Source organism: Vicugna pacos, chromosome 10, assembly GCF_048564905.1.
Source record: "Vicugna pacos chromosome 10, VicPac4, whole genome shotgun sequence".
Taxonomy (NCBI): domain Eukaryota; kingdom Metazoa; phylum Chordata; class Mammalia; order Artiodactyla; family Camelidae; genus Vicugna; species Vicugna pacos.
The window spans coordinates 27,215,151-27,231,616 of record NC_132996.1 but is presented as its reverse complement, the minus strand read 5'-3'; the positions used below and the strand labels follow the sequence as shown (position 1 = coordinate 27,231,616).

Sequence of the window (16,466 nt, the reverse complement as noted above, 5' to 3'; positions counted from 1 at the left end):
AAAAACAAAAGAAATCCAACAGGATCCCTGGTCTTGAGAGCATCACCAGCTAATAAGGGAGAAAGGTAAGTGGACAGTTAGAATATGGCCTGAAAAGTGCTATGACAAGGATATAAAGTGAGCAAAGAAGGGGCCTTTACCAACCAAGATTTACATAGTACCTGCTGTCTGCCAGGCATTATACTGGGCACTAGGTGTCCCTGGATATGGACAAAAAAGGGGAGAAAGAACATCCAGACAGAAGGATGAAGGGAATCGTTTTGGGGGCATCCATAAGTGGTTTGGCTTGCACCCTCCTTAGCTCTAAGAAGCAGGACAGATGGGTTAACCACATCTGAAAGCGTAGGTTGCTTTTTAGGGCTTGATCTCACCATTTTGTCTTCTTGTGACCATATCTCCCTTTATGGTCATTGGCCCTAACTTACCTTCTAGTTTCATCTTTCTACTGACTATGCCTGAGTTTCATACTGCTAGACTGGACTTCTCTCCTGAACTCCTGACTCACATAGTATCTATCTGCCTACTCAATGTCTCCACTTGGATGTTTGCTAGACATCAAGGCTATAAGGTAGAGTGGCTAAGAGCGTGGTCCCTGGAGCTATATCTAACCTTAGGTTTGAACTCCAGAAACACCACTAACTGTGTTATCTTGGGCCAATTACTTAACCTCTCTGTGCTTTAGTTTTCCCATTTTTAAAATGGGACTAATAATATTATAATAGGTTGCTTAAGTATTAAATTAGTAAGACCTCGAAGCACTAGGAGCCAGGCAAATAGTTCAGACTTCAAAAAGTTAGCTATTATTATTTCAAATTTATGATATTCAAAAATAAATATTTGCTTTCTATCTCCCCATTCCCTTCCAAACCTGTTCTTCAAGCTTCTCCACACCAGTAAATGACAATTCATTCTTCTAGCTCCTCAGGCCAAAAACCTTAGAGTCATTCTTGACTCTATACTTTCTCTCCTATCCACATCTTATCCAGCAAATCTTTTTCATCTATCTATCCATCTTATTCAGCAAATCTTTTCAGTTCCACCTTTAGAATACATTCAAAATCTGACCATATATCTTGTTGCCTACATACTTTCTATCCTAGTCCAAGTCATCATTTCTCACCCAGATTATTTCAACAGCTTCTTAACTGGTCTCTGCTTCTACCTTCCACCCTGAGCAATTTCCCACAGCAGCCAAAGCTATCTTTTAAAACATTAAATCAGATCATAACACTCCTCTCTTTAAGCCCCACAGTAGCTTATTCCCATGACAATCACAGTGAAATCCTTTTAATGACCCACCCAGACTTTAGCTACCTCTCTAACCCCTTCTCCCACTACTTGCCCCCACACTGATTTACTCCAGCCACAATGGCCTCCTTGCTGTTTTTCAAATGTGTCAAGCACCTTCCCATCTCAGAGCCTTTACCCTTTCTGTTCTCTCCCTTCTGGTACTCTATTCAAAGGTCATCTTACATTCTTTCTAAAACAGTACCCTCAACTTTGATTACTCTCTATGTTCCTTATCCGGCTTTGTTTTCCTTCACAGTAGTTAATAATCTGACATACTAGATATTTACTTGTTTGTGGGAGACTGCCTACCTCCCACCACTAGAATGTAAGCTTCAAGTCACAGCAGCACTTGCTAGTTTGCGGCTATTCCCTGTTGGATAGAGATCAGGACACTCCAAAGACTCTCTGGACAAAGACTCTCTCACCCAAATAAGCAGAGTGCATTCCAAATGCCAGTTCTCCAAGACTGAGTGGATCTGTTGAAGTGCACTGGGGGTAAAGACATGGAGTTCAAATACAGCACCATGGGTATTTCACCCATTGCTCAGACAAAAGATATTTTCACAAACGCAATGTCACTTGAGCCTCAAAACAACACTAATGTTATTTCTCCCATTTTGTAGGGGAGAAGGAAACCAAGACTCAGAGAGGTGAAGTGACTTTCTGGCTAAGATTATTCAGTAATCTATATATTCCCATCCCCTCCCCCTTTTTTTGGTTTCAAAATTATAATGTATGGTTTAAAAGAGAAGAAAGAAAGTTTGTTGCTGGTTATAGGTCTGAAGGAATCTAGGAGGAAGGGAAGATAGAGGGAAAAGTAAGGGAGGGGACATGTTTGGGGAAAATCCAGTGGCACCAAATCCCAGTTTTCCACCTACAGTCCAGCCCTTGGAGTGAATAATCTTAGTGACAGGATGTGGAATGGGAACTTAGATGGTAGGAACTGAACTTTTCCACACCTACCAAATAACTATGACTTGATCCTCAGAAACAAGTCTGCCCCTCCTGTATTCATATTCTTTGAAGGTCAAGAGTGAAGAGAATAAATGGACACAAGTGAGCTTTTCTGCTTTGTACCCGAAAGACTACAGTAGTGATCAGATTTCCTGGGATTCTGATGTGTACATTTTAACTGCTTTACAGAGGTCAATACAATCTAATCCCTTTTTACTTGCAATCTAATCCCTTTTACATGAAGAAATGTAAAGCTATTTTTTGATTAACATGGAGATTAGAAATTGCTTTCAAGAGAAATCAGAGTACTAGTTCTGAAATTAGCTGATCTTTAGGAAGTAAATATAGCAGAGTATCAAAAAGCTAGTGGAAGACTAACTACTTGGGTCAAGAAGACAAAGAGGATTACTCCTTTGTGAGTAGGGGAGACACTTATGCAATGAAGACACTTTAGGTCTGAAGCTCACAATTAAAAAGAAGAAAACTGGCCCCCTCCACCCCAACCCCAAAGCCAGGGTGACCAAAAAATAACAAAAACAAAAAGATCCCCAAAACTCCACACCAAACTTAAACAAACAAATCTCAAAATAAAAAGAAGAGGGCAGGAGGAAGGATATAATTTTTAGTGCAGTATATTCTGAGCATTGTGCCAGGCACTTCTTTATCTGATTTAATCTTTGCCCTAACTTGAAATATGTTATTAGTCCAACTTTATAGATAAGGATATTGAAACTTAGACTTATCTTACACAAGTAAACAGAGAGTGGAGACAGAACGGGGTCTGCTGAATGAGACAAGGTCCATTCTACCAACCTCCCTCAAACATGAGTCTACTTAGCATAAACCTCTGGATTTGGCTGCCATTTTCTTTGCCAATATTCTTTTATTTTAGCTTCAAAACCTGAGAAAACAGGAAATTACTAGGGAGAATCAATGAAAGATGGTTCAGTTACAAAAATTTTTTTAAAAAAGCTCTTATGTTCCCATTTAGTATCCTAATGTAGGTCATGCTCATGTTATTGAAAAGCATCACACAGGCACTGATCAGAGTTAGAAGAGGTACTAGAGGTGACCGAGTCCAACTTGCCACTCAGCACTGAAATACTTTTTATAGTGGCCCACACGGCTGGTTCTGCCAGCACACCCTTCTAACGATGGTGTGTTCAGAACCTCTTCAGGCAGTCAAAGCTCCTGCTGGAGAGCTCTGGAGGTTAAAAAACTCTTTACTCAAGCAAAAAATTGGCCTTGTAAGGAATCTAACTCTGAACATCTTCCAAACTACTGGTCCTAGTTCTACCCACACAGAAAACATCTATTCCCTCTGTTCTAGCACAATTCTCCAGAGATATGAAGAAATTAGTTATTCTTCCTGAATTTTCTGTTGTCCACAACCAACAGACTTAATTCCTTCAATTCTTCCTCATCTTGACTGTCCACCTTTGGCCAGTCTTCAATTTACAATTCCCATTCTCTTAAAATAATTTCCATTTTCTTCCTGCCTCCTCATTCTTCTGATGTTTTTTTCCCCTAGATTTAAAACAAAACAAAACAAAATAACCCAACAAACTGAACTGACCTAAGATTGGTAACAGGCGGTCAGTGAAGGCCTACAGTGACTTAATCCAGATTTCTTCATTATTATCCATTTTAGTTGGCCTTGACCAATGAATAAGAGGAGTTTGTCAGAAGTGTGTGGCAGTGGGGACAATGAAACATATATTTGATTCATACATGAAATGTATGCCATATCAGGAATATGGCAAATACTTCAGTATGGTTAGAGTTTACAGTTTGTGGGGAAGAGTGGCAGGAAACGAAAATAAAAATACACCCTGGGGATAGACTGCGAAGAGATCTGAATGCCAAGGTAAAGGATGGAATTTATCATTAAACAGGAATCCATTGGAGGATTTTAAACTTGGGAGTTTCAGATTTGTGTTTTATGAAAACTACTCTAGTAGCAGTAGTACAGAAAATGTTGAGAGTGAGTGCGATCAGAGAAGCAGCAACCAGACAGGAAGTTACTGCAACAGACCTGCTAAAACAAAAGTTAAAGCTAAAACAGTAACAACGGGATAAAGAAAGGAAGACTACAAAGATGTTTAGGAGACAGAGCCCACAAAACTTCATCCTGATAGCATAATCATTTTTATTGCCATGAGCTGAAAGGCTACAAAGTAGAGATGGGAAACATTCAATGGACCCTTGAATCTGTTAGCTCCAGAAAAAAGCCTCAATCTGAATCTTACTAGGTGGGTGGCCTGGCTGCTGAGAGTGCTGCACCAGCGAGAATGGAGCTCAACCAAGGCAGGCAACCATTCTGCAGTACTGGCTATGGGCCGGCCCACCAGACCTGAACCTGGGTAATCCTGTACACCAGATTCAAGACCCAGCCACCCAACCTCCCAAGTGAGCCTCAGGGAAATTTAAGGGTGTAAGTGAGGCACTGTTCTTAGTTTGGGCAAGGCAACTCCCCACGAGGTAACAAGAAAGAGGGGGCTATACAGTAATCAACTATGCTCCAAGTTGTGTCGCATCTTCAGGGAGAACTTAACTCAACCAGATAAAAGGCCACCAACCTGTGGGTGGGTGAATGACCATTTACCTTGACTGAGTCAGAAGAGAAAGGTTGCTAAAACCAGAGCAGTCTTTCCTTGATATGTCTTTAGCGTAAAAACAGTATCACCAACAAAAAAAGATAAGAAAATAGGCTATGTTAAAGCTAATAAAAAAAATCCTCCAAAGTAAGCACATAAGGTAAGTGCTGTTCCTCAGGGGAAACATTCTTTCAGAAATCTAAAAATATCTCCAAAGTTCCCTAGCTGCCAGTGTGGGAGAAATTTTAATGGAAAGCAGATGGCCTATCAGTCTCAATCACCACTTCAGGAGTGTGCTTCTGCTGCTGCCTTCCCCACCCCATCCTTCATCTGTAAGGTATATGGGAAGTATTCAGCACTTTACAGATTATTTGGTGAATGATTCCTGTCCTCCCTGCATTTATCTTCTAAAAGAGATAAAAGCAAACAAGATAAAATTTTGCAAATTGATGATTTGGTCCATGAATCCCTTTTCCTCATGGATCAATTCACTCATTTATTTCATTATTCTATTTAATAAGATCTGGTAAAGGGAAGAATCTTACTCAGATTCAATAAAATGTATCAGGGTACTTGGTTTTTCCATGTGAAGAAAAAAAATTAGATCCCCACCTCACACTTCTCCAATTCCAGAAAGACCAAAGACCTAAATTTAGAAAACAAACAAAAACCTTAAAACTATTAGGAAAAAAATATATATATATCAGTTTGACTTTAGGATTAGAAAGTATTTCTTAGATAAGACCAAAAGGAAAAACCATAAAAGGCTGACAAGTTTCACTCCTTAAAATTTAAATCTGTCTGGCAAGATGCTATAAACAAAGTTTAAAAACAAGCACAAAGTGAGAAAGGATATTTATCACACATTTAACAAAGAACTAGTATCCACAACTAGTATCAAATTAATAAGAAAATGAAAATAAGCCAATAGAATATAATGCAGAATAGAATATACTATTGCAATTCACAGAAGAAATCACTCAAATGACTAGGGAGATGGAGGAGGAAAAAAAAAAAAGATGTTCAACCACACTAGTAATCAGCAAAACACAAATAAATGGAATACAATATCATTTTGCAACTATCAGACTGACAAGTATTTTTTTTCTTTTTTTTCCTTTGTGACTGACAAATATTCTAAAGTCTGACAATATCAAGTGTTGGGAAGGATCTGGAACAACAGGAATTAGTAGAAGCATTGTGAAAGTCACTTTTGTAACACCAAACAAAGATACACAACCTAGCAATTGTAAGTATATAAGCTTGAGAAACTGGATTTTGAGCTGGGCCTTGTGGGATGGGCAGGATTCTGACAAAGATAAAAGAACTTGTATTCCCCAATAAAAAGAACAGTATAAGCAAGACCACAGAGACAGGAAACTACTTGAGGAATGGCCAGACTGTTTCCAAAGTGGCTACACCAGTTTTACATTCCCACCAGCAGTATATGAGAGTTTCAATTTCTCCATACCCTTGCCAACACTTGTTATCATCTGCCTTTTTAATTATAGCCATCTTATGGGTGTTAAGTGGTATCTCACTGTGGTTTTGATATGCATTTCCCTGATGACATTATGTTGAACATATTTTCATTTGTTTATTAGCAATCTGTATATCTTCTTTGGAGAACTGTTTATTCAGATTCGTTGTGTATTTCTTAATTGGGTTATTTGTCTTTTTATTATTGAGTTATAAGAGTTTTTGACATACAGACATAGGTACAACTACCTTATCAGACAGATGATCTGCAAATATTTTATCCCATATATGTGGGTTCTCTTTGTTTCTTGATGGTGTCCTCTGAAGTACAAAAGTTCTTAATTTGATGAAGTCCAATTTACTTATTTTTTTTCTTTGTCTGCTTGCGCTACTGGTGTGATATCTAAGAAACCCTTGTCAAATCTAAGGTCACAGATTTACGACCAAGTCTTCTCGTGAGAGTTTTATAGTTCTAGCTCTTGTATTTAGGTCTTTGAAATGTTTTGAGTTAATTTTTGCATACGGTGTGAAGTAGGGGGACTATTTCATTATTTCATTATGTGGGTATCTAGTTGTCCCAGCACCATATGTTGAAAAAACTATTCTTTCCCCACTGAATTGTTTTTGGTCCCCTTGTTGAAAATCATTAACTGTATATGTGAGGGTTTATTTCTGGATACTCAATACTATTCCACTAATCCATATGTCTATCCTTAAGCCAAAACCATGCTGTCTTGATTACTGATAAGCTTTCTGATAAGCTCTGGGAAACTGGGAAGAGTGAGTCCTTCAACAACGTTCTTTTACAAGATTATTTTGGCTAATATGCGTCTTTGAATTTTCATGTAAATTTTAGGAACAGCTTGTAAAAATCTACAAACAAGGCACGTGGCCTTTTGATAGGGACTGTGTTGAATCTAGATCAATTAGGGAGTATTATTATCTTTAAAATATTAAAAATTTCAATCCATGAACATGGGATGTTTTCCTAACTATTTAGATCTTTAATTCCTTTCAACAATGTTTTGTAGCTTTCAGAGTGTACATTTTATGTTTCCTTTTAAAAATGTATTCCCAAGTATTTTGTGTGTTTTGAGGCAATATAAACAGAACTGTTTTCTTAATTTCATTTTTTGCACTATTACAACTGTATAGAAATGTGATTGATTTTTGTATATTGATCTTATATCCTACAACCTTGTCGAACTCACTTATTAGTTCTAATAGTTTTTGGGTGGATACCTTAGAATTTTCTATATACAAGATTGTGTTATCTGAAAGTACAGAGTTTTACTTCTTCCTTTCCAATCTGGATTACTTTTAATTTCATTTTCTTGCTCAACTGTCCTGCTTAGAACCTCCAGTATAATGTTCAACAGAAGTGGTGAGGCTGGACATCTTTGCCTTGTTCCCAAAATTAGGGGGAGAACATTCAGTCTTTTTCTATTAAGTATGATGACAGCCATGGTTTTTTATAAATGCCCTTTATCAGATTGAGAAAGTTCCTTCTATTCCTAATTTGTTGGAGTTTTTGTTCGTTTCTTTGTTTTCAGAAATCATGAAAGGGTAGTGGAGTTTGTCTAATGATTTCTCTGTATCTACAGAGATTATGTGAGTTCTGTCCTTTAATGTTTTAATATACTGTATTGCACTGATTGATTTTTCCCATTCTGAATTGATCTTGCAACCCTGGGGTATGTCTCACTTCATCATAGTGTATAATACAATCTTATCTATAAATTATTGTTCATTTTGCTAGTGTTTTGTTGAGAACTTTTGCATTTATATTCAAATAGGACATTGGTCTGTAGTTTTCTTATGATGTCTCTGTCTGGTTTTGGTATCAGGACAATATTTGCCCCACAGAATGAGTTAGAAAGTATTCTCCCCTTCTCTATTTTTGGAAGAGTTTGTGGAAGGTTAGTGTTCATTTTTTTTTAATTGAAGTGTAGTTGATTTACAATGCTGTGGTAGTTTCAGGTGTACAGCAAAGTGATTCAATTATACATATACACATGTACTTTTTCAGATTCTTTTCCATTACAGGTTATCATAAGATATTGAATATAGTTCTCTGTGCCACACAGTAGGTCCTTGTTGTTTATCTATTTTATACATAGCAGTGCGCATCTGTTAATCCCAAACTACTAATTTATCCCTCCCTCTACTTTCCTCTTTGGTAACCATAAGTTTGTTTTCTATGTCTGTGAGTCTATTTCCGTTTTGTACATAAAATACTTGGGCACAAAGTAAGTCTCAATAAATTTAAGAGGACAGAAATTATTTCAAGCATCTTCTTTAACCACAATGGCATGAAACTAGAAATCAACCACAGAAAAACAAATGAGAAAAAAACACAGCATGGAAACTAAACAACATGCTACTAAAAAACCAATAGGTCAACAATGAAATCAAAGAAGAAATTAAAAAGTACCTTGAGGCAAACAATGAAAACACAACTACACAAAATCTATGGGATACAGCAAAAGCAGTCCCTTTAAGAGGAAGTTCACCACAGGCCTTCCTTAAAAAACAAGAACAATCTCAAATAAACAACCTACCCTACCACCTAAAAGAATTAGAAAAAGAAAAACAAACAAAACCTAAAGTCAGCAGAAGGAAAGAAATAATAAAGATCAGGGATGAAACAAATAAAATAAAGATTAAAAAAAAACAATAGAAAAAAAATCAATCAACCAAGAGCTGGTTTTTTGAAACAGTAAACAAAATTGACAAGCCTCTCGCCAGGCCCACCAAGAAGAAAAGAGAAAGGAACAAATAAAATAAGAAATGTTTTGTGTATAATTCCATTTGTATCATTTTTTAAGATCCCACATATAAATCATATCACATTTGTCTTTCTCTGTCTGACTTACTTCATTTAGTATGATAACCTTTAGTTTCATCCATGGTGCTACAAATGGTATTATTTCATTCTTTTTTATATGGCTGAATAATATTCCTGTGTGTGTGTGTGTACACACACACTGTTTTCTTTATCCATTCATCTGTTGATGAACATTTACGTTTCTTCCATGTCTTTGCTATTATAAATAGCACTGCTATGAACACTGGGGTACGTGTATCTTTTCAAATTAGAGTTTTTGTCTTTTCTGGATATATGCCCAGGAACAGGACTGCTGGATCATATGGTAACTCTATTTTTAGTTTTTTAAGGAACCTCCATACTGTTTTCCATAGTAACTGCACCAATTTACATTCCCACCAACAGTGTAGGAGAGTTCCCTTTTCTCCACACCCTCTTCAGCATTCATTATTTGTAGACATTTTGATGATGGCCAATCTGATCAGTGTGAGGTGATACCTCATGGTAGTTTTGATTTGCACTTCTCTAATAATTAGTGATGTTAAGTATCTTTTCATGTGCCCATTTGGTCATTTGTATGTCTTCTTTGGGAAAATGTCTATTTAGGTCTTCTGCCCAATTTTTGATTGGGCTTTTTTTCTTTTTAATATTGAGCTGTATAAGCTGTATGTATATTTTGGAAATTAAGCTCTTGTTGGTCACATCGTTTGCAAATATTTTCTCCCACTGCATAGGTTGTCTTTTCATTTTGTTGTTGTTCATTCAGTTGAAACACATTTATCAATATATCACTGCCTAATCTTTGTGCAAATCAGTAGATAAATGTAACTGTTTCTTTCTCAAGTTTAGCAACTAAGTAAGCATGAAGGCATCCAGGATCACAGAAAATATGCCGGATTCCCTGGGGCTCTGTCTGCCAAAGCAGCTCAGTCCCCTTGGGCAAAGGAACTTAGGTTGCTGGAACACTCTAAACTGGGAAGAGAAAAAGCAACAGGCTCCCTGAGCTAGTAGAGCATGAGGTACTACTGCCTGGTGGGTCCTGCGTACTAATATTAATTGTTTTAGAATAAACATAACGTTAGAAGTCCAAACAGTTGATATTCACCATTATGATTAAATCAAGATGATAAAGCTGTTGTGATAAACACAACTATGAAACTCAAAATTAGTGATGACAACTTAGTTGTATCAGGCTCAACCTCCAATATACTTCTGGGGTTGCATAGCATTAAGAAAATTCTGATTTACACACATAAGTAGCTGCAAATGTTAGCAGTTTTTTTTTTTTTAATGAACGTGCATTCTTAGAAGCTTAAGTTAACACACTGATCATCTTACGTATACGCATGCTTTTTAAAAATAGTTGCAAATAGTTTTCAAAAATCAAATCAAATATTTGAGGATTTTCTGAAGCCCTCCAGCCTATCCCCAACCCCGTCAGAGTTCTTACAGAACAAAGTTTGGAACAACCGGACAAAAAGTTCTCTGAGATCCTTTTATTCTCAGTCTAGGAGGCTATACAGCAAAAAATGTGAGGTTATGAGGAGGAATCAGTACATTCCGCCCACAGGCAATGACTTTCTTTTGGGACAAAATTCTCTACTCTCCCACCTCCAATCCTGCCATCAAGACCAGTACTAATCTACTTTTTGAGCTCAATTTCCCATTTTCCCCCTTTCTACTCTTCACTCTAGCTAATCTTAAGTACTGCCTAGACCCCAACCATATCTTTTTACTTCCATGTGTTCGTTCATATTGTTATCTTCACTTTGAATTTATATTCATTACATATTTGAAGGCTCATGATTTGCTAAGCATTGTGCTAGACAACTTACATACATTTTTTCATTCAATTCCATTATATATCCTATCCATCTTTATTTTAAAATAATACCAATCCATTATTATGCACTTATTTTGTGCACTTATATGCTGAGTGCTACACTAGTTCATTTAATCCCTGTAGTAACCCATGAAATAGGATAATACTATTGCCCTCATTTTATAATGAGAACACCAAGGCTCTGGAAGGTTAAAAAACATACCTAAGGCCAGGTAAGGAAGAGAATGCTCCCTGGAAAAGTGCTAGCTGTGATCAGAGCCAAGTTCTTAAAAGAGCACAGTGAAGTTGTGATAGGACAATGGCATTCTAGACAGAGGGACAACATTCACAGAAGCAGAGCAGTAGGAAACAACATAGTATGCAGTTAGGAAAAAGATCAACCTTCAGAATCAGCAGATCCAGGTTCAAATACCTATTTTTGTTTGTTTTGTGGCCTCTTACTGTGACAATAGTTTTCTCATCTGTAAAATGGTGATAATAAGCTGCACTATGTAGAACTGCTTTAAGATCAAAGTTAAACATGATATGTAAAAGTGCAGGATTAGGCCTAGGGTACATATTCAATAAATAAATGTTACCTCCCTTCCTTTTCCCTAGTTGACTATTCAAAAATCCGTAAGCTTAAGAATATCATTTCCCTCACAGACACAGAAAACAAACTTATGGTTATTGGAGGGGGGAGGGATAAATTGGGAGTTTGAGATTTACAGATACTAACTACTATACATAAAATAGATAAACAACAAGTTTCTGCTGTATAGCACAGGGAACTATATTCAATATCTTATAGTAACCTATAATGGAAAAGAATATGAAAATGAATACGTATGTGTACATATGACTGAAACTTTATGCTGTACACCAGAAACTGACACAACATTGTTAACTGACTATACTTCAATTAAAAAAAATACATTAAAAAAAAAAAGAATGTCATTTCCATCTCCACTAGATTTCAGACATTTTTCCCTTCTGTAAGTTCCCAAGCTTTAGCAGGGATTCTGGAGCTGTAATATACCAAAAGTCATTGAGCAAGTTATGAGGTAACATCCTTAACCACATTTCTCAAAATGAGAGCCATGCTCACACAACTCACCTGTGTAGGCCATGTTCTTAGGGTTGCCATAAGGAGCCCCAGGCTGCACGGGGCTATAAACAGGGTTCATTGTGGAAGACTGAGAATCCTACAGAGAAACAAACAAACAAAAAAACAGCATTGGTTACTGATTGCTCATTCTCCCTGACATCAGCTTTTGATCTATAATCTTCAGTTTACATTCATAAAAAAGCAAAATGGTATAGTAGAAAGAGGACTAAACAAGCCATTTGTTTCTATTTGGCCCTATGCTAGACACTTTTCCTACTGTACAGATGAAAATACTGAGAAGCAGAGACACAATCTGACTACTATCAACCCAGGCCTTTTGGCTTTCAGTTCAGTACTAGTCCCACTATCCCACGGATGCCTCTGCCATGAGTGTACCATGTAGCACTGGCCAAGTCACTTTCCCTCTCTGGGCTTCAATACCTTCTTTTAAAATCAATTTTTTTAGGCTCCCTGAGGTCCTTTCTAATTCTGAGGATGCTAGTCCAGGAGCTAGGAAGGGATGAACTTCTACTGTTCACCAGGGGAGCATGAGTACCTAATGCAAACATATAGACTGCTAGAAAGAACAGAACCAAGTGTGTCACTCACCTTTTGCACCTACAGAGGACAAAATACAAGTGACTAGCAGCTTTGGAAAAAAATGGGAATTTATTGCCACTGATCATTTTAATGCAAACAAAGAAACACAGTTAAGATCTCTTTCAAAATTCATTCACAGGAAAAGAAATAAACTTGGATATTTGTGTGCAAGAAGTATCATCTGCACAAGTGCTCTGTTAATTATCTGAGTGAAGCACATTCTCCATCTTAGAATCCTCAAGATTTTTTGTATTTCTGTGGCGTCGGTTGTAATCTCTCCATTTTCATTTCTTATTTTATTTGTGTACTCTTTCTTTCCTTCTTGGTGAGCCTAGCCAGAGGTTTGTCAATTTTGTTTACTCCTTCAAAAACTCAGCTCTTCATTTGATTGATTTTTTCTATTGTTTTTTAAAATCTCTGTTTTATTTATTTTCCATCCTGATTAATGGAAAATCTGTCATTAAGCTCTGTTGGCCATCCAATTTGTCTCACCTTGTTTAGGGAACCATCTCTGATACACAGGCCGACGTATGTTTGAAAACATATCACCAAATGTATTATTTACACTTCATAAAAATCAAGCAATTCCCTCCTACCTAAGCTTACATGATAAATGGGCAATTTTTTAGGTCATTAACTTCTCCTGTAGCACCTCAGGATAGAATACAAGTCGTATGTTGAAGACAGGCAGTTACAGTCAATAGATGGCTTGATGACAACTGCTCTAAGATTAATTAGTCTGTCCAGGGCTCTGAAATGAGAAGTGGAGAAAAGATGGGTTTCTAAAAAGAGGAAGGTGGGGCAGTAAAACAGGTAAAAAAGAAAATGCCATTGGTCAACTGCAGAGGATAGAACTTGTTGAAGTGTGCCCAATGTGCAGCCCTGGCAATCACCCCAGGGCAAGAGGCTAGATTAAACTACCATCAGTTGACAAACTGAAACCAGAACAATTTGAGGGTGAAAGTTATGGGAGACAACATACATTCCAGCACAATTTAAAGAAAAAACACACTTGCAGCCAGAGTTATCCATGAATACAGCCAAGTACACTCTCTCTGAATATAAGCCCTCTTCTGACAGGGTACTACAAGAAAATTAAGAGAGTTCACAGATGTTATAATACATTGCAAACTGTAAAGTGGCATGCAGATGTAAGTGATGACCGTGATGATGTGACACCACCACCACAGAAGACTACTTGCACATTTTCCCTGCCTTGGATCTCTCTTCTACTCAACTAGTCTTCTGCTTAATAAGCCAGGGTAAGGAAGCTGTGCTAAGCAGCACAATGAGCCCTGTAAACATCTGAGCACTCTCCTACTGAGAAGGTACTCTGTAGTGGCTGACTGGACAGACTGTGAAATTGCTTTTCATAACCAAAGAAACTATCAGTTTTGAAACTGGTCTCCTGCTGCTCCAAAATGAGGGCCACTGCCTCAGAAAGAGACCATGTCTGAGCAGCACTCCACAACAGCATTGATTCCAATCTCAATTAACGACTGGGGGAAATGAGATCTGCCAGGGGCTCAACATTTGGAGTAAGAATATGACAGCCACTTCTAGGTTGCTGCTCACAGGCAGAGAGGGTTCTTGGCTTTCAAGGGGAGGTCAGTCTTTTACAATACAATCCACTCACTGTTGATAGTTTCAGTGTAGGAAGACTGTAAGCTCTATAATCAGGCAGATTCAGGTTCAAATCCTGGAACTGTCACATACCAAATGTGGGACCACAGGCAAGTTCACTACTTCACCTGAGCCACAGTTTCCTCTAGCCTCAAAATGGAAAAGAATAACACATACTTTGTACAGCTGTTGTTAAGGTGTCTTTTTTTTTTTAAATAAAAGGTAGCTTTATTGAGGTATAATTTACATATAGTAAAATTTACTTTTAGATATACAGTTCTAGGAGCCCTGAAAAATGTATACAGTTGTACAAATACCACCACAATTAAGATACAAAGTATTTTCATCACCCCTAAAACTTCTCTTATCTTTGTGGTCAATATCCTTGCCACAACTACCAGTTGTGGCAACCACTCATCTGTTTTCTGTTGTTGTCTTATGTACTCACACATTGACTTTCATCTTACAGATGAAAAAAGCGGGCCTGAGAAAAGGCAAATGAACAGTCCAAGGTCACAAAGCAAGTAAGGGACACAGTCAAGAATAGCACACCAAATGGATCGAAGATCTAAACGAAAAAGCTGAAAGTATAAAACTCTTAGGAGAAAGAAGAAAACACAGCATAACCCTTCGTGACCCTGGATATGGCAATGGTTTCTTAGATATAATACAGCACAAACAACAATAAGGAAAAAATAGATAAAATGGACTCATCAAAACTAAAAACTTGTGTGCTTTTTAAAGAACACCATCGACAAAGTGAAAAGACAATCCACAGGAGAGAAAATTCTAAACATCATAAATTTGATAATGATTTGTATTTAGAATATAAAAGGAACTCTTAGCTCAATAATAAAAAGGCCAATAACTCAATTAAAAATGGGAAAAGGATTTGAACATACATTTCTTCAAGTAAGTCATATAAGTGGCCAATAAGCACACAGAAAGATGCAAATCAAAACCACAATGAGATGCCATTTCATATACACTAGGATGCTTATAATTAGAAAGAAAGATAATAAATAAAAAGTGTTGGCAAGAATGTGGAGAAATTGGAACCCTCATTCAATGCTGGTGGGAATGTAAAATAATAGGGCTACTTTGGGAAAAAGTCTGACAGTTCCTCAAACAGTTAAAGATAGAGTCACCACAAGATCCAGCAACACAACTCCTAGGTATATACCAAAAAGAAATGAAAATGTATGTCCACACAAATGTTCACAGCAACATTATTCACAATAGTCAAAAGGTGGAAACAACCCAAATGTTCAATTTATGAATGGATAATGAAATGTGGTATATCCATACAATGGAATATTTGGCAATAAAAAGGAATGAAGTATTGATACATGCTACAACATGGATGGATGAACCTTGGAAATATATAAAGTGAAAGAGGCCAGTCACAAAATTCCACATATTATGTGACTCTGTTTACATGAAATGTCCAGAATAGGAAAATCTATAGAGACAAAAAGTAGATTACTGGTTGTCTAGATTAATTCATGATACATGAAATCTACATCTTTCTCAAAATAATTATCGTAATGCAGCACTCACCCACACATCTATTCTCAAACATACCAACTTCCTAAACATTTCTTCCTGATAACTCCATAAGCAATTTAAACTCACCGTGTTCAAAAGTAAACTCATCATCTTTCCTCAAGCCCATTCTTCATTCTGTATTGGCCATCTCACAATTATTAACAATCCATCCATATGGCACCTAAGCCAAAAACCCTGGAAATCATCCTAAATTCGTCCCTTTCTTTCACACCCAATCAATCACCAAGTTCTGACAATCTTACCTTTCTCATTGCTACTGCTCCCTAGTTCAAGTTTCAACATTTCTTGTCTGAACCATTACAACAGTCCTAAAAGGACTCTCTTCCCCAATTCTAACCAATTCTAATTCATTCTTGATTTTCTTTATTAAAACACAGGTGTTGGGGGGAAGGGTATAGCTCAGTGGTAGAGTGCATGCCTAACATGTACGAGGTCCTGGGTTCAACCTGTCATCATAAAAATAAGTCTTAAAATAAATCAATAAATTAATAAGCCAGATTATCTCCCCCCACAAAAAACAAAAACAAAAAAGAGCTTTGGGGAAAAAAAAAAGAAAATGTTTAAAAAAAAAACATAGGTAGATATAAGTACATTACT

The 16,466-nt window shown here is 37.0% G+C and overlaps 1 protein-coding gene across 4 annotated transcripts in view; it reads right to left on the bottom strand.

Moving 5' to 3' along the window:
• FAM168A (family with sequence similarity 168 member A) overlaps positions 1 to 16,466 on the bottom strand; it is a 164,250-nt gene that overhangs the window by 36,959 nt on the left and 110,825 nt on the right. For all 4 annotated transcript variants that reach the window (XM_031681335.2, XM_072969245.1, XM_015238465.3 and 1 more), the window contains one exon: positions 12,087 to 12,174. In XM_031681335.2, the coding sequence (XP_031537195.2) occupies positions 12,087 to 12,156 (70 nt within the window). In that variant the 5' untranslated portion in view covers positions 12,157 to 12,174. The remainder of the gene's footprint in view (positions 1 to 12,086; positions 12,175 to 16,466) is intronic.